Here is a 19,617-nt window from a genome sequence, read left to right as displayed (position 1 = left end):
ACTCTGCGAAGTGTACCAAGATGCACCAATGCAAGGTCCTACCCAGGTATGGTCTGTGTTCTGTTCCATCAACAGTGAATACCGCCATCCACTATAGGAGTCCCACAGCATTAATGCATTCTCTGGCTTTCCATTCCCTAGTAATACAGCTCTTGGTATAAAATCAGAAGCAGACAGCAGGACTGCTCTCCATGCCACAACAGCTCCTCCTTCATTGCTAAGGGCAGGAGAAGAAAAGATGCTCACCTTCACTGAATTAATAACTCCTGCTGTGCTTTGACTTGCATTGTTGACTCTATTCCCATTCAAACAGAATCATCTAGCTTGAATTTAGTGATGCCTTAAATGCAAACTGATAAGAAATAAGCAGGATAAAGCTTGAGAGCTATTGACTTTCAATCCCCTTCTTACAAACAGGAGGCTGGATATTGAATTACTACCCATCAACTGCAAGTTCAATTCTTTTGTTAATGCAGTTACTCTGTAAGGTAGGTGGTCACAGCACAGTGCAGTTTCTGCTCTTTGGAGAAGGTACTAACTTGAACTGAGTAGTTTAATGCAGGTAAGTATTGTATTCTCTGCCAACTGCCTTTCTGTTACCCACCTGCCTCTTAGCTTGAGCTGCCTGCTCCCCTCCTTTGAGACCTCAGGCCTTGCCTTTTTGACCTGTAATCTCTGCTGTCATTTTTAACGCATATTACAACCAAAGTAACCAAACTAACCAAAACAACTGCTTTAGTAAGTCTTTTGTATCAGTCTACATATCAGTCTACATATTTGGCACCTACTGAATCACTCCTAATAAGTTTTTAGTGTTTAGAGTGTTTAGACTTGCATATTTGTCTCACAGTTCTCTACTGCTGTGTTGATGACTGAATAAAATCATAGAATCATATAATCATTAAGGTTCGAAAAGACCTCTAGGATCATCAAGTCCAACCATCAACCCAACACTATCATGTCTCCTAAACCATGCCCTGAAGTGCCACATCTAAACATCTTTTAAATACCTCCAGGGATGGTGACTCCACCACCTCTCTGGGCAGCCTGTTCCAATGCCTGACCACTCTTTCAGTGAAGTCATTTCTCCTAATATCCAATCTAAACCTCCCCTGATGCAACTTGAGGTCATTTCTTCTCATCCTATCACTTGTTACTTGGGAAAAGAGACCAATCCCCACATCACTACAACCTCCTTTCAGGTAGTTGTAGAGAGCGATAAGGTCTCCCCTCAGCCTCCTCCTCTCCACGCTAAACCTCAGCTCCCTCAGCTGCTCCTCATAAGCTTGTGCTCCAGAACCTTCACCAGCTTTGTTGCCCTTCTCTGGACACGCTCCAGCACCTCAATGTCCTTGTAGTGAGTGGCCCAAAACTGCACACAGTACTCGAGGTGCGGCCTCACCAGTGCCCAGTACAGGGGCACAATCACTTCCCTGCTCCTGCTGGCCACACTATTCCTGATACAAGCCAGGATGCTGTTGGCCTTCTTGGACACCTGGGCCCACTGCTGGCTCATGTTCAGGTGGCTGTCAACCAACACCCACAGGTCCTTCTCCGCCAGGCAGCTCTCCAGCCACTCTTCCCCAAGCCTGTAACGTTGCATGGGGTTGTCATGACCCAATTGCATGATCTGACACTGAGCCCTGTTGAAACTTCATACAGTTGGCCTTGGCCCTTCCATCCAGCCTGCCCCAATCTTCCTGTAGAGCCTTCCTACCCTCGAGCAGGTCGACATTCCTGCACAGTTTGGTGTCTTCTGCAAACTTCTTTACTGAAGTCTAGGTAGACAACATCCACAGCCTTTCCCTCATCCACTAGGTGGGTCACCTTCTCATGGAAGGAGATCAGGCTGGTCAGGCAGAACCTGCCTTTCATGAAGCCATGCTGACTGGGCCTGGTGCCCTGGTTGTCCTGCACATGCCTGGTGAGTGCACCCAAGATGAACCGCTCTGTAATCTTCCCCTGTACCAAGGTCAGTTGACTGGTGTGTAACTCCTTGGATCCTCGTTCCGGCCCTTCTTGTAGATAGGCATCACATCGGCAAGCCTCCCGTCGCCTGGGACCTCCCCTGTTAACCAGGACTGCTGATAGATGATGGAGAGTGGCTTGGCGAGCTCCTCCACCAGCTCCCTCAGTACTCTCGGATGGATCCCATCTGGCCCCATAGACTTGTGAGTGTCCATGTGGCTCAGCAGGTCATAAACTGCCCCCTCCTGGATTATGGTGGGTTTATTCTGCTCCCTGTCCCTGTCTTCCAGCTCAGCAGGTGAATACCATGGGGATAACTGGTCTAACTACTAAAGACTGAGGCAAAGAAGCCTTCTCCTCATCCTCAGTAGTGATGTTCCCCTCCGCATGCAATACAGGATGGAGATTCTCCTAGCTGGGTGTTTGCCTTTCTAATTTCCTCTCTGCATGACCTAACAAGATCCCTGTATTCTTCTTGAGTTGCCTGCCCCTTCTTCCAAAAGTGGTAGTCTCTGCTTTTTTTCCCTGAGTCCCAGGGTGAGTGAATACACCTTTAAGCGGAAAATTCACATTTAAAAGGCCAGACTTTCTTATGGTTTTTGCCAAACCAAGTTCAGGATAATGGGCAGGTACGGTTCCACACAAACCTCACTGGTCTCCCTTCTTGTGTTAAAGGGGAAGAATTAACTGTGTACTGTACCTGGGTATACTCTGAGCAGAGCACACCAGCAGACGAGGGCTTGCACCATGTTTTTATTTCTCCATGAGCCTCCTTGTCCATTGGCTTGTGAATTGCATGGAATATGAAACCATGGCTCTCCCCTTCTGTGCAAGAGGCCAGAAAGTTCAGCTACAGCTGTGTAAAAGATGTAGTTTTTCTTTTTCGGTCACAGGAGACCAAGGCACAGTGTAACTAATGCAACCTGCCTAAGTCAGATACAACAAACACTTCAAGTGCCACAACTTGCAAGCATTAAAAATATCCCAGAAATCAGAAGAACAAATGTGGTATAAATGAAAATCTGGCAGCAGGGAAATCACCTTCTTTCTAAAGACTGTTTTGACATCTGACGACAAACTATTCAGATCCTGAAAGGGAATCTCATTTCTATCCCAGTACTCTGTCCTCTTGAGATCCTGGGATGGGGGAGGTGGAGGGGTAGTAAAGGGAAGATTCTGAAAAATCACACACACACAGGGTAAGTAACCTTCCAGAGATAATCAATGGCTTCATAATGAGCAGCCAACTCTACTGAATATTGATTAGCTAGCACTGGCAAGCCTTGCTCGCAGGAGGTCAGCGCTCCTGCCAGCTGCCTTGTGTGAACACAAAGGAGGCCTCAGCAAAAGGCAAATTGTAAATGGCAGGTTTTATTTGAGAGGCACCATTCAGGCCCTCAGTAGAGGGGGAAAAAAAAAACACCAAACAGAAAAAAAAACCACCCCAAAAGCATGGCCACAGCACTAGCAAGCACAAAGCATCAGCAGTCTTGCTAACTTTTGTTATTATACTCTGCTATGATATGCAATCCCAGGTTTGCCCTAATAAACTTGTTTTAAAGATCATCACTTGCAAATATGCATGATACTATGAGCTGCCTCAGGTTCCTCTTCCTTAAAGATTTCACAAACAGGTGAAATGGGGTGCTTTCAGAGATATCTACCCTCAGAAGCTTTGTCCAATGATACACCTCAGTACATGCAGGGTATGTTCATACAGTTCAAGGTGATACTTTATGCAGATACCTAGGCCAGCTGTAAGCATAATTCATGCACTTGAAGCAGCACAGCTGTGTGTTAGTACTCCATCCCTCTCACAGTACTCTCTGTTCTTACTGTCCCGTTCAATAAATATGATTTTAGGATTTTAGTACATTTCTCTATAAATAGTTAGATATTAATTTTATTATTACAGGCATTGGTAGATACACATAAACTTATACTGCTGAAGAAATTAGCTATTCGTGTCTAAAAGGTTATCCTACCTTTTTAGAAGCAGAGGGTCTTTTCTCATAGGCTTTCTGTGGAAAGAGAAATTGCGACAGTCAGAGGAAAGAGATCTGGAAACTGTTCTTTAAAAGAAAAAAAAAAGAAGGAGGAAAAGAAGAAAAGAAGAAAGTTCCAGTTCCTGCCTGGTATAACTCATCTGACTTCAGTGGGGCTGTCCCAGGGTAGATTCATCCCTCTGTCTTTGCCAAAAAGAGAACAACAGGAGCCAACCAAAGGCATCTGCTTTTGCATTTCCTCAGTGAATCCGTTCATTATACTCTCATGATAGAGAAGCTGTAAACAAAGGCACTTCATGATGTTGCATTGTGCTATCCATAATTACATTGTATGTGCTTCATCAGTATACATGCTTCAGGGCACACTGCAAAAGCTTTTTATGTATTCAGGACTCTTTCTGAGAGGGTGGGTTAGATGAAGACAGGGAAGAGCTAACAGTTAAAACAGAAAAGACAAATCTAACAGTTACTTAGGAGTTCAGCACAAAAGGGAGGAGAGGAGGCTTTATAGACACACACTGCATAACAAAAATCGTGAAGTAAAATTCCTGCCTAGCATTATCCCAGTTAGTTTGTATGCTTTAATCCTTTCACTTACCCTTTCTCTTTAAGATTACAAGCCCTCTAAAACAGTAATCATGTTTATATAGTGCTACCACATTAAAACCTCTATCTGGATGGGGACTCAGAAGAATTTTTGTAAAACAAAAAGTTCAGTTTGGAAGCTCTCTGAGGCTAACTTTATTCAAATGGCCCAACCATGCTCCGACTTCAGAGTGATACTAAGTCAGTTGTAACTCCCTTACTTGAGAGCATTAGAAAGTTCTAGGGTCAGATCATAAGTGATTCTTAAATTCTTTATTGCTTAGCAGAGTATCTTAGAGTGATTGGCAGCATATGGTGCAAGTCATTTTGTGTCAGAGAAGAAATTCTGTTCATCTTGCAAGCATTTAGTGCTCCCACTAACGCTGTCTTGGATGTAATAAAGTCCAGCAAGAATATAGCACTTCCGCTGAGAGCTTTGCCAGAATCTGCCACCAGGACATGTATAATCCACACCCTGTTTAGAAGTATTTGTGTTTGAAAAGAACTTTAAAAAAATCCTTAGATAACTAACACCCAGATGGGCAGGGGAGGCAAGATTTCGCGGGCTGGAAGCTGAGGCTGGTCTGGGAAGAGAAGCACCAACAGAGGTAGCAAGCAAGGGTGAATGCAGGGGTTGGTGGAGAGACAGTGTTTGGTGGCAAATCATGCCTTGTATTACTTGTACATATGACTTATTCTGCTGCAAAATCACAAGCTTAGGTTTATTTGGTTTTTAATAGAAGTAATTCTCAGGAAGTGAAAAGAGATAATAGAATGTGGCCTATGTCAAAACACACTAAAAATGGCACTCAACAATGTCAAATTATTTTGAATGTTGAATGCTAGGTTTCACTGTGAACTACAGAACAAAACAGTTTCAAAGTACATATATCAAAGTAGCATTTGGATAGTTTAACAGCAAAATGAAAGATTTCTAAACTGTGCTATCCCACTTTTTTAAAAAAATTACTCTATATCCCAAGGTTTCCCCTATAATTGTCAAATACTCCTCTGCTACAGACCATAAAAGGAAAAGTTCAGACAGCTCTTTTCTGAACACTTGTTACATAAAAGTTAAGACTGTCAGGCTTGTGTTACTTGAAAAGTCTGTATAGATGAACAATTACAACCAAACAGTAGCTCCTTCCTCTGGAAAGGACTGGACATACACATGTTGCCTTAGTCACTGCTCGTGTTAATGGAGACAAGGAATTGGAAAGCAGCCAGTGACGACCGTGTCAAAGTGACAGGGAAAGTAACCTACCCGTTTCTCACTAGTATACCAGAGCCAAAAACTCTGCCTCACCTGAGCCCCAGGGTTTAGCACCTTACATACAGAGCACATCCCAGGAATTCTCTAACAGGAGCTGGCTCTGAAGGAAGTGATTACATGGCAACGCTTTAAAAACTTGCCATAAGAGCTATGGACTTACCTCCAATGTTATAATTTAAAAGGTGCTTGTGTTTATTTCCCAGTCATCTTATTCATGAACTTGCCCTTCACAGAGAGGAAAGACAGCCAGAAAAGGGCATGAACAGACATTACCATGTCAGATAACTCCCAGCCAAGGCATATTCATTCCATGAAATTTCAGAAAGGTTGGAGACTTGCTCAGCTGGAGTTTCAAATGTAACAGAGAGGAAAGGATAACCAATGTAGCAAAATAATAATATGCAACTACTTTGCAGCAAAATATAGTCACTCAATAACAGCTTTTGTAAAAGTCTTCCCTGCATTTATAACAAGAACTTATTATAGTATTATTAATAACATCTTACCTAGCTATTCAACCCCACAGATGTCAGTGTCTTTTACAAAGAGAAGACCATCATTTGCTCATTTTGCATTATCTAAGGTTTGACCCTGCCATCATGGCAGGTAGCCATATTGTGACTACACAAAAAATCCATGAGAGCTGCAGGAACCAACATGTGGCTTCTGCAAGAAACTTTCCCCAGACCTTGCACTCACAGAACAGAACTCAGAAACCATTTAGACTTACGGGAAGGAGTCTACTCCAAGAGCTCAAAAATTCTTTAAGGATTAATTTTTTAAAAAATTTCTTTTTTAAAAAATTCCTTTGGACCAATTAAACCATAAGTACTTACGAAGAGTTCCAGTGTGCACCGTTTGGAATTAGTTCACCTTTCTCCAGAGCCTTTTTGTAGCCTCAGGAGTGAGTTTGTTTTGAACAAAACTGCCTGTGGAAAACTGGATGAGACCCACATGTTGCCTCATCAACTTTGAAGACAGACGGATGTGTCTGTAATGACCATTTAGCTGAACTGGAACCTAAGTCATCCATCTAAGACAAGGACAAAATGCTCACCATTTTTGTGCACTACTAAGATGGCACAGCTAGATGTATTCTCCAAGTACTAAACCACTGAAAAGTACAGCAAGCTCTGTTCAGAAGGCTTTAAGCAAAAGCTTCACTCTGGGCAACTCTAGGTCTGGGCTGCAAGGAAGGATGAAATGCAAAGCTGCATGCAGCCAGGGTGCTGCGTTTCAAGTGGTTTGGGATCAAACCTATCCTGATTTGCACCCAAACCATATACCATTTCAGGCTTGCTTGAAACTTAGCCAACTGTTGCTGAAGTGTTCACAAACGTTAGTGAACTTGCCCTGAACTTTGCATTGGAAATGAAAAAATAAAATAAAACTTTCAAGCTGAATGTTCTGCCTTAAGATGTTTTGCCCATCTCTGATACCAATGTTTTATAAAAAAAGTAATTGGTGTTCTATTCTACACAGTGATCCCAAAACTCATTCCTCATACACTCCTCCTTGGATTTCCTTTTCTATATATCTAAGGACTTCTCCCACCTCATCAGCTCATGGAAACTATGATCTTTAAGATGAGGAAGAAGAACTCCAGCTACAGAAACACTCTAGGCTATGCATAATTCTTTCACTCACAGGAGTAAAATCCCTCCATCCCAGAAAGTTTACTTAAGTAATGATAACAGCACACTAAAGGTTTTCCAAGGCCAAATGAAAAGTTATTTTCAATTTTTAAAGAAAGTCATAAAATAATAAGGAAGAACTTTGAAAAGTGATCATAGTCCTGTCAGTGGTAGCAATTCCAAGTTTAGATTCACATATTCCATTATGTGCCTTTATTTATTAACCTGCTACAAATATAACCCTTTGCTATTCACCATAAGTTATGGCAGCTTTCAATCTTCCCAGAAGCAAGTGCCCCACAGTTCTTCTGGATGACTTCACATTCTTCTCAATGTGATACTTCCCCTCAGTTTTAGCATCCCCTTTTTAACAAACCCACTTAAAACCTCTGTCTCAGAACAAGTTTAAAGGCTTGGGGAGCTTTAAGAAGAATTGCAAAGCAGATTGTAAAGATGAGGAGAAGGGAGCGTGAAACGTCTGTTACTATATGCAACCCTGGAACCTCCAACCGTTTAAATAAACAGCATTCAATTTAAGGGAAAATCAGTTTGTCCCTGAATAATGAAGCTTACTGAAACTTGTCCTAGAACAGTCTTCAAGACTATCCACTTTTCTCCATGCTCATTTTTAACCCATTCTAATTGCCAGCTACTTTTTCTTATGTAACTCCCTACCTTTTACAAAGAATTATTATTTTTGTAGTGGCAGTATTAAATCATTTCAAAAATTAGCTTATACAAACCTCACTCTGATGTTCTGAAAATGAAAAAGAAAAAAAACCCAACCATCACTACTAACTTCTAAACCATTTCACATCACCAAGAATTGCATATTTGAAAACAAATGAAGTTACCAGATTCCTGAAAAATACATTTTTGATTCTGCACACTTCTGTGTCTATATGCCATTGCATAGTCAGTTCTTGAGTTTTGCACTTAACTGAAACAACTGGCAAGTAAAAATAGTTCCTGTGTCTAACCTTTTCTTTTTTCATCTGATGATAATTCGCTCCTGCTGTTGCTCAAGGAAAGTGCAAAGTGATAGCAGGATCAAACACAATATGTAAATAACCATGGGTCACTGAAGTTTTTCCTTTGATCTACTGAAACAATAATTTCTCTCTGATAATTTAACAGAATCTTTCCTGAATATTTTCATATTTGGTGTATATTTTACAACACAGGTCCCGACCTTGTTTAGGTAGGTTTGGTTTTCTCAGAAAGAATTTCTGACAGCTAGTAAGGATGTGATGGAGTACAGTCCCATGCTCTTGTGGCAGTAACAGTGTAAGGAAATTCCAGCTGACCAACATCCATGCCTGTTTCTGTGCTGTTTGTGGGACTGTGCTCTGAAACATGGCACTTCCATGGAAGTGAAAATTAACCAGGGCAAGCAGGAGAGAGATGAGGTTTTCAGACATGTCCATACCTTGACTTGTTTCATTGTGTGTCCAACTAAGAGTAATGTTGCTACAGGTGTGTGCGCTGGGGCAAGAGAGAGATTAATAAACAAGCAGTTAGGGATTGGAACTTCTCAAGGCATGAGCCCCACCAAAAAAAGCACTTAAAAGCCAAAAACAGTTGCAAAAGTTTCTCAGAAATGTCCTACCATTTTTTTATTTACACAGCTCTAAAATAAACCAGAACACTCAAATGTTCTATCAATTTTAGATGGTTTTTAACTTACGAATTGCAGGTGCCATTCAAATTCCAGTTCTTACCTCCTGCTAACAAGTAGGCCTTCTCCCTTTCCATCTGTTGTTTGTCTATAATGCAGTGATAGCTACAGGCCACTTCCCAAATTGGAGACTTGCTATACAAGGCACATAGGCACATACTTTCTCCCAAAGATCTGTGTACTTCCTGATGGGAATAAGCAAGTATTCCCTATAAGATGAAGAACTGATGGAGAGATGAAGCAGTTTATCCAAGGCCCTATTAGGAGCTTCGAGCAGAAACAGGAGTGAACACAGATATTCAGTATCTTCACACAGGGTTGTACACATTTCTAAATCTGGAAAGGATGTGGAAGGACCTCCTGTGGATCTCCTGTGAAAAGAGATCTGGAAAATCTACTATACTGGAAGTATAAAGCTGGATTGAGCACATACAGCAAGGCAGTGTTGTTGGGATGCACGCTGACCCACAGTGTAGGTTTCTGGAGTTCAGGGTTTGCACAAACATTGGCTCCAGCCAGGCTGCTGTTCCCCTGGGGATCCATGTTAGTGGTCCCCAACACAAACAAACACCAATCCCACACAGGATTTCTGAACATAAGACAATGAAGTCACAGGTGCCATCCTCTTAGGGTTGACAGGTATTTGGAAGTAAACAGAATGAAAAAGAGCACACGTCCATGAAAACAAAGATCTATGTAGAGCCCTAGTTTCAGTAAGACTGGAAATACTGTGAGATCACACCGGGATTATTTTTTTGTTGTTGCTGCTACCACATGTTGCCATCCTCACCTCGCTAACAAAGAGATGCTCAAGCTAAGACACTTTCTAAAGTGTACTGATGTGCTGAAGGAAACTGTGGCAATTCAACAGGCAGTTGTCTTCTCAGGAGAGTGGCAAACCCAGATTTTCTGGACAATGTGAAACATTCCACCATTTAAAGCCACTAAAGAAGTTCCCAGAATGTCTTGTGTGCAGATTTGCTCTGGGAGCCTTTGTCCTGCTTCCAGCAGCTTAAATGCACATTTATTTTTTTTTTTTTAAGGCTTTCCCTTGCTTCTAATGCATTTTGCTGATGTCAGTTCCCCTGCACTCTCTCTCTGCTGGGCATCCTGGCTGGTTATTTATGTGGGATGTGAAATGAAAGCCTGCACTTTTCAAATGAACACTGCTATACTCATGCCATTTAAAATTTTTGTTTGGACTAAGCAAAGAACAAAAGTCATCCAGCAGCTATTATAATCAGCCTCTTTTACAAGTTGATCCAAGCTCTAAAACAGTTGCAGATGATTGACAATTCCAAGGATGAAAGATTCATTGTTTGAGAACTTTCCATTGCAAACTGATATTTCAGTTTTCCTCTGCAGTTATAGCACCTGAAAACTTTTGTTTGCTTGTTTTTAAATCAGACCCTCGTGCAGTCACTTGCCTTCAGGAGCTGGGACTTCAAGGGAAAAATTCTAATTTGAAAACTTTAACTGCCAACATTATGAAAGCTATTCTCTCCTAAGCATTGACATTAATATTTCTTCCATATTCTAGTTTATCACCCACGCGCTTCTCACCACACCTTAAGGTCCCAGTCTCTTTTTCAGCAGAGAGACTGGCTACCAAACTGTACTAGGGTTGTCCATTTTGCTAATGGGATTACAGCAAATAATACCTAAAAAATCTCACTTATTCATATGGAAACAACATTAATCCCTTCTGCCTGCCCCACCCCATAACTTTCTGTCTGAGCACAAAAGCTATCTGTCTGCTTTGGCAGCAGGGAAATATTTTAAAATGTTTCCAAATACTAGGAGGTTTTTTCTCCCCCATTCTTTTCAATTTAGCTCTGCAGGAACACAGAGACAAAAAGTATAACAAAGACTATGACATTCTCTCTCATGTAATTAATACAGGACATTTATATTGCTTTCTGGGGAATAACATCAAATATAATGACCAGGAAAAGGTGAAGCAAATACAGAAGGAGTTATAAAGCTGTATCTTTTATGCTGTTAATTTTGTGTCTCATACAATGCCACCATAGTGTGTTTATTAAACATTATATATATTAATTTTAGTAACTAACTTTGCAACACAACTTACTAGCAAAATTATCCAGATGATGTCCAAGGGATAGATTCATATCACCTGTACAATATGAATGGATGTAATACTGACCTTGTCTCAGTGGGTCTCGCTTATACTAACGTGGAGAGTCAGCTGGAATGGCTAAAGAAAACAGCAATACTGACTTCAGTTTATGTTAATGCACCTGGACATAAGAACAGTGGTTCAAGGTGGCAGATTCACATCCTGTTGTACTGCCCCTGTGGCAGGAACAGAATCCTCTGGCAGAGGGTGGATAGGAGAATGTGGAGTGGTAAATCTGGACAGACATTTCTTGAAAATCTGCCAGTGAACTTGTGTTTGTGCTCAGAGCTTGCACCTGAACTATGGTAAATAATTGTTCTTGATTCCTCCATTACCTGGAAGTTCTTTAAACCCCAACACTACAATCTCATTTATTGCTTAAGGATACCAAAGGTGAGCTACCAAGGTTTATCCTGCCATTTTCTTTTGCTAGAATCAAAAGGACAGTCCACTTATAATGACCATAATCAAAATTATCCTATTTTCTCTAATCTACAAATAAATCCACTGATTCTGTCCAAAAGCAAAGCTGAGAATTAAAGAATAAAACCTGCTTTTGACTAAGGAAGAAATGTAATATATCTATTAAAACTCAAAGCAAAGGAATAGCTTGCTTTTGTTTTTAATTATCCATACATCACTTTTAATTATCCATATGTCACTTTTAATTACCCATACATCAAATTTACAGGAATTGGGCTAGTATTATTGAAGAACAGCTTTTTCACACTGAGACCCATTCTTCCTCAGTGCAAATGCAAGTTTCTAAATACATCAGAGTCAAGTGTGTGGAACAAATACATTTGTTGATATTTGGAAGTTTAAATCTTATTTCACTCCTTGTTCCTGAATGGCAGAGAGACCTAGCTAACTTTTAAAACTGCCCTGCCCAAGCATTTTTGTGGTTATTTATATATTGAGCTATCTGGCAACATCTTATGCAAGGTTTGTTTTTATTATGCAGCTGTAACTCCACAAATTCTTCAGTATTTGCCAATTTTTATCCAGTTTTGTAAATAATCATACTTGGAGCACCGTACTTGAAGCATCAAGTGAGAGGTTTTATCTCTGTCCAACACCAGCTCTGCTTTTCTTCCAACAGAAAATACCAGGATGAGAAAAAAAAATATAGCACCCTCTTAAATGTCTGTAATAATCAGAAACTTTCTAGGAAGAGCACCAAATATTCCAATGTGCACAAGAAGTAATTTGTTCTCAGTCATCTATTTACAGGGTCTTAATCTATCTTGTGTATTCAGTAGTCATGCAAGATTTCAGTCAATTTTTTTTTTAACTTAATCATGAAGTCACAATTCAGCAACAAAGTTCTGCTCTGATTCATGAGCTCCAGTGCTGCAGAAGTCTGCAGGTTCATTGCAGGAATTGGGCCTAAATTAATAACATAAAGAAAATAATTCAGCTTGGATTAATAGTGTTTTTTGAGAACTGTGATAGCTGGAAAAGACAGTTCAACGGAAAGGTAGCTACTGAACACAAACATACATTCCCTCGCACAAATGAAGGTGTGGGAATTTTAAGAGAATACGGCCGTAAAAAAGGGACATGTCTGGCTTTTCCAGTGATCATTCCCCGGGCTTTATAAAGAATGTTTCAGAATTATTCTGCAATCAGTCTTTCACAGCCTGCACTTTCTGAACACACTGGTTGTAGCTCAGAGCTGGATCCAGGAGATGGCTTCATGAATACTAAAGGTACTGGAAAAATTTCAGTACTTGGACTTTTGGAGTGGGGAAAGATGAAGTCAAACTCCCTAGCACATGCTGAATGATTTACACTGCCCATAAAGAACTGAATCTCTGCCCAGAATGTGAAAAAAATCTGAACCAAGCTCACTGTCAGGTTCAATACATTCCAGTTTTCCCTCCACTGTTTTCCATTTCCATTTCTTTGTCTCTCTACAGCACTTGGTCCTACCCAGCACTTTAAGTACTATTCCAATATAAATAGGCTGCTTTAATATTTCTGGCCCAAATTTCTGCCCAGAAAATTTGGGCATAAATTAAAGGAAAAATTAATCAGAAATATTTCCCCTGAACAAAATAAGCTCCATAGAACAGCTTACGATGTTTTAGGAGCTAAAAGTGTATCTAATCAGACTGTTCACCCTAGCAGCTTGACCCTAAATAAAATATTGGCAGTTTTGACCAAATAAGTGAAAGGAGATTGAGTATTCTGGCTGAAATATCTGAGACAGGTTAAAAAGTCAGCGTTCCAAGGGAAGGAGGGAGGGAATATTTAGGGCTTCCTGGAAAACATCCCTCTTTATTTGTCTCAAGTTGCATTTCTTAAAAATCTTGGCTTTTACTCTGAAGACTGAAGGCTAACAGTAAGCTTCAGTGGAGTTCCATTAACAGCCAAATAAAAAGCACTTTACTGAGAAACCATGTATTTCTGTAAGCAGCTGAACCAACATAGTCCGGTTTCCTACAGACCTGCAGTTCTCCAGTGTGGAAATGCAAACATTTTACAATGTTTCTGATGCTTAATAAGGGATAAATTTATGCAGGAGCCCTTCCCTCAGGAGGGGTATTAGCTAAGTCTCTGCTTCCACTCCCTGATTACCTACTTCTGCCCCCAATGTGAACACTTAACTTCTACCTCACTGAAATTTTGCTGAGATTGACCAGAGTGTTCAAAAGCTATTAGGGTGGAGTTATAGATACAGCAAGATCATGTAAGTGTTATCAAATAACTAAAAAAACCTAATGTAATTTCCAACAAACACTTATGTTAAGGTAGCTGGAAAACAACTGTGAATGAAGCCAGCCAGTTCCCACTGCAATATTTTCATTTTTTGATCCAACGGCCACCTACCAGGGCAGGGAGGATGGTCCACTGGTTAAGCTCGTCTCACACTCTGTATATCAAGGTTCAGCTCCCTCCTCTGCCAAAATCTTTCTGTGACAACAGTGTTATGTTGGGAACAAACTAAAAAAAAGAGAGAGAAACCCCAAACTGGGTTTTCCAGACCCAATTTTCTGGTGCTTAAAACTTATAATACTTAAGGGTTCTCAGCGGAGTACCTGGAGAGTGTTAAAAACAGAGCATCAGCTTGTTTGGCAGGAAACAGTCATATCTAACCACTATAAAATAGTGACAACAACATTTATCTGAAACCTCTTTCCCCCTTCACTAGACAGCTTTCTTAAGGATTGTCATTTGGAACCCAAAGAGAGATCCCTCTCCTGAAGCAATTACCTACATTTTTATCTTCCAACCTGCTGTCTATAGATCCTGGGATGAGAAAAAAGATATGGAATACATAAGTGACATCTGCAAAAGGGGCCACATTTTCGCTTAAGATATTTTAGAAGACAGCAAATAAGAAAAGGCTAAAAATTGCCTCCTGCATCCATTTTTCCCTCAAATGGATGGCAAAAGCAGCAGCTAGTGCCTCCACACTTCCTTGTGATCACATCCTAATGACTAGAAAATTCATTCATAGTATAGGAAAACTAGGCTACTCTTTCCCCTCAAAAGGGATTCATCCCATACTGTTGAACAGGCTGCCCTTACCACTGCCACATACACAGAGAAAAATAATCCAGCCCTACAATGTTTATAATCAGAAGTAAAAATCAAAATTAAAGAAAAAAAATAAAGCAATTTTGTTATCCCTTTTACAGACAATGAGCTCAGCAAAGGAGAGTAAGATTATGAATAGAGAGTAATAACTCAGTTGCATAGCTGAGAATTAAGCTCTTATGCCCTAAACCATAGGATAATGATTTAAATACATTTATATTTCATTTCGGATTAATTCTGGCAGGTTTATGTAGAATGTACAAGTTCATAGTGTACAAGGTGTTATGCAGCAACAGCAGTTGAAGCTCCTTAGAACCAAGTACTCAAAAGTATGCACACAGACAAGAAATTAGATTACAGACCTGCCTCACCGTTATTTTGCCCTTTGTATGGATTTTAGACTGTTAAAAGAATACCAGGTGAGCTGCCAGAAAATGCTTAAGGTATAGTAAGTAGCAGGGAAATCACATGCATTAACCAACTGGTTTTGATAATCAGAGGTACTGTGTGTTGTAGAAGAAAGAATCAATTCAACTAAATTTATGTTAAATCTGAATTAAAGCCTGCTTTTATTCTGAAGGGGTTTTGTTTTTTATTCTCTTTCACATAAGCTTAGCGTATTAACTATTGCCTGTTTTGAAAAGTTAGTTCAACCTGAATTCAGTATGGAACAGGATATCCATCTCCCTTTGTGGCTACCTTTTGTTTCAAAGTGTTTCAGAACTCTTTATTTTAACAATTTTTTTAAGCTAGAAATGTATCAGCTTATTTAAATCAATATAAATCATTCTTACACAAAAAAAGGGGATTGCCTACAGGAGAATTTATTAAATTAATCATTTTTTTCTAAAAGTTTTCTCAAGTTTATAAAGCTGATTGTTTCTTTGTGAGCAAGTACCTTTGAACACAATACAGGTTAGCAGCCACATACTGGAAAATAAAGAGATTATTTATGATGGGAAGGACTAACATTAATAGAATGAGGAGAGACTGTTTAGCAGGTGAGAAACCAGACACCAATCTGTGTGTACTCTCATGCAGTTTGACACAAGAAATTTAGTTACAACATAATCGAAGTCCACCTGTGTGCAACAGCAATACATGTAATAAGAATGTCAGGGAAGCAGTGCTCAAGTCTGAGATCTGGCAGCAGAACTGCCCTCACAAGGTTTGCAACTCAACCTTATAGATCAAAGGGGTTTAATTATAAGGGCTACTGGGTGCAAAACCTGTTAGCCAAAGAGAATTTCACCATTTCATGAAACAGCTTGAAAACAACTACCTTTGATAAAATAGAGATTAGAAAAGCTCCATCTACAGACAAGCTGTAATGTTTAGCCAAATGCATCTTTGTACAGAAGCAAAAAGCTTAACTTGTTCACAGGCATCTATAAATGAGTACCTAACTGTCCTTTCTTTGCAACTGTACAGTATTCATAAATGAGGCTTGAAAAGGAGAATTAGCTAAAGTGGAGAAGTGGCATGTCGAACTTCTAGTTCTTCAAAGTCTTTTCTCTCATCCCAACAAGTTGTGGCGACCCCTAAAAACTGAAGCCTACCGTGAGGACACATGAGCAAGAAGTTTCCCAGATGGCAACCTGCATAAGACTGGGTGGGATATGTGACTCTCTCCACATGACTTACAGAGAGGTCACGTAACTCTATTTCCCCTTTTGAGGTAGCATTGGTAACAAGTTAGAGGAAGCTCCTGATATTTTCCAAGTCATAAGCACTTGGAGCCCTATCTGTAGCCAAGAACTGGAATAATTTTTAAGTACTCAGGCTGTTACAAAGGGTGCCTCGGCAACATGGCAGCACCATTTCACTGCTGCTGGCCTTCCCTCCCCTCCCACTAGGGCAGACTTGCTACATTCTGCCAAGCTGCAGAACCTGAGAAAAATCAACACTGTGCTACTTTTGTTCTTGTGAGGGAGGAGGAGGAAAAAATTAGCACTTTTTGAATGGATCAGGACTTGGAAGAGACTGAAGACTTGGAAGGGTGTCAGGGAATAAGAAAATGAGGTCTCAAACGCAAACAGTCTTTAAGAAAGCTCAGCAATAAAGAAGCATTAATACATTATTAGATGTTGCTATAACAAAGAGGTTTCGTTATCCTCTCAGCTTAGCCAGCGCATTGTAAGGTTCTCAGAGAGCTTTCTGAAGAAATTTGTAATTTTAACAGAAGCTACATTGCCTCTTCTCTCTCTACTTTCATGCAGCATGAATTGTTTCTTTCCAACTCGAAGAACTTATATGCCCTCTGCAAATATAATGCTCTATACAAGCAGATACAATCACAGACAGAAGCACTTCTCCCAGCTTATGTATTTTAATAACTCTTCCTGTCATTTAAGAAATAATATCCACACAGAAATAGAGCAACCAGAGCATACTTCAGACATATGCATCTAAAAAAAAGTATTGAATGATACTGTGTAATTTATGGTTTAGTCCACGTGGAGAACTTTGTATAGGTATGGGCTTACTTGGAGAAAAAGCTGAGCAAGCATTACGCCTCCTCTGTTACACACTGTCAGTTCCAGCTTCCCTGCATGGTAGTGACACTTCATGTTTTACCTTGCATCAAGCCATAGCTTCTTTGTAATAGTCCAACCCCAAACATTTTATTTGCCACTTGTCAGGTTTAAAAACAACCATTTATCCTAAAGGATAATGTGCGCACAAGACCATTGTGTGCATGCCACTCAGTGTTTCATGCACACATCACAATTAATCACAAAGATCTATGCATTGGCAGTGAATCCAAGGTACTGAAGTTGTTGCACACACCCAAACCGACTACTAGATGTACACCCACTAGCTCTGGCTCATTCTGTAACATAGGTATGACTCTTAAAACCTATAAATTCAATGGTTGCAATTAGGTCAAACCACCACAAACCCAATCAAACCAATTAGAAACCAGACAAGGTGCAACCTTCCCAACCCTGGATCAGCACTCTGCAAAACCATCAGGAAGTGTGTATTGCCCCAGCAGCCTGCCTCACATGATGGCTCTGACCTGTTGTTCTGACATCTGCCCCAGGGCTGTTTACTCCCCCCACATAGCCATATGGATTCCTACCCCTTTCAGTCAACCTCACAAGAGATCCCTGCAGTAAGCAAGCAGAAAGACTACAAAGAAAAGTCATATGAAAGAGTCTGTATCTGCCCCCTAATGCAAGGAATTGGCACCACATGATAAACCCTACTCATAGACAAAAGCAAAGGCACTACAAATATGAAATGCATATGGAAACAAAGCTATCTAGCAATCTAACAGATAAAACTGTTAGTACTGTTCTGGTTACATTTTTATGTTACAGTTTTGCATAGCTATGCTGGCAAAAAAATGATGTAGCTACTGCCACACATGTAGAGGTGCCTGTAGGAGAGGGCTTGTTGCTGCTGAGGCACCATATGGCCCCACACCTGTGGTCTCCACCCCGTCATTATCATGTATTTCCTATCTGTCACACACTTCAGAAGAAAAAGCGGCCAGCAAATGTTGCTTTGACACTTGTTTTGATTTATCTGGTGATCAACAAAATGCCTACGAGTGTAAGACTTGAATGTAATAACACAGAGGCAAAGGAACACATATAACACATTCTAAATTTACTAATATAGCATTGTTATGCATAAAACACCATCATTTTAAGCTCAAGTGTCTCAGTGCTGCTCTGCTTAAATAGTAAATCTATCACTTTTGTAGAACTGAATGTTTCCTTACTTGGATCTGAATATTAAAGCAGCTTTCTGCAAGGTGAAATGGAATGAACTATAGCAAATATTACTGGCCCAATGCCTTGTTTCTTCTCTACCCAGTAACATACTAGGCAAAAGTATTTTAATTAGATGTGCCCAGGTCACATTTAAAATACATCCCACCACAGCGTCAAAACTGATTCCCCATTATATTTGACAAAATGTTCCAAACCCCCAATCCTTTACTTTCGTGATGTTCTCACTCTTGAGACTAAAATACATTCTGTTGCTTCTCCAACACAAGAGATGAATGTGAATCAATGAAGAGCACTACAAGAAATCACATTGAAATTAACCTAAAATAATCTTCAATCCCTTGCAGCTACATAACAGTACACAGAGATAAACTGGTTAGCAATTACTAGTGTCTTTGCTTTGTATAGTACTCCATTAGTAGCACCTACAAGTTTTCCCCTGTTGGATCACAGTTTCTGGTACAGTGTCAATATTTACAATGCTCCTTTTAGTAATAAGCCATGAAGATAACTGTAGGGTACATATTAATGGATTATCAAATGCTTCAGCAGAGACTTAGATCAATTTTTCTTTTAAGTACATAGGAAGTTAACTAAAAGTCTCAAATATTTGTACTAAAATTTCTTACCTTGCAGAGCTTCAGCAACAGCCAGCATATCAGGTACACTGTCAGAGTGAATTTTGCTTTCATATATCTTTCAGGCAAATAGGTATGGTACATTTGTACCAAATCCAGCTCTTTACGGACCACACTACCGTCAGCATTATTAATATCATCTTCCCCACCCTCTTGCCTTCCTTCTTCCTCTTCTGTTGATGCACCCAAACATTTATTGAACTCCATTTTAAAAATTCCCCCCCTGCTCCTCTCTCCACAAAGCCCTGATCTTTCCAGAGACGACTCTGGAAACTTTTTATTTCATATTAGTAATGATATCCGCCAATCCTCCAGAAGGATATAGTCTTGTCTTTAAGCCAACCCAAAAAGTTAAGACTATGGTAGAACAAACTTTCTTTAAACTACATTGGCTCTTTGCCTTTCT

At 40.1% G+C, this 19,617-nt stretch overlaps 1 protein-coding gene across 1 annotated transcript in view; it reads right to left on the bottom strand.

Moving 5' to 3' along the window:
- ARHGEF4 (Rho guanine nucleotide exchange factor 4) overlaps nucleotides 1-19,366 on the bottom strand; it is a 227,462-nt gene extending 208,096 nt beyond the window's left edge. The window contains exons 1-2 of the mRNA XM_075099358.1: nucleotides 19,203-19,366; nucleotides 3,954-3,989 (exon numbers count right to left, since the gene is read on the bottom strand). Of these exons, the coding sequence (XP_074955459.1) occupies nucleotides 3,954-3,989; nucleotides 19,203-19,295 (129 nt within the window). The 5' untranslated portion in view covers nucleotides 19,296-19,366. The remainder of the gene's footprint in view (nucleotides 1-3,953; nucleotides 3,990-19,202) is intronic.
- Nucleotides 19,367-19,617: the final 251 nt, after the last annotated feature.

This window comes from Phalacrocorax aristotelis, chromosome 7 (assembly GCF_949628215.1).
Source record: "Phalacrocorax aristotelis chromosome 7, bGulAri2.1, whole genome shotgun sequence".
Taxonomy (NCBI): domain Eukaryota; kingdom Metazoa; phylum Chordata; class Aves; order Suliformes; family Phalacrocoracidae; genus Phalacrocorax; species Phalacrocorax aristotelis.
The sequence above is the reverse complement of the archived record's forward strand: the minus strand, read 5'-3'. Positions and strand labels throughout refer to the sequence as shown.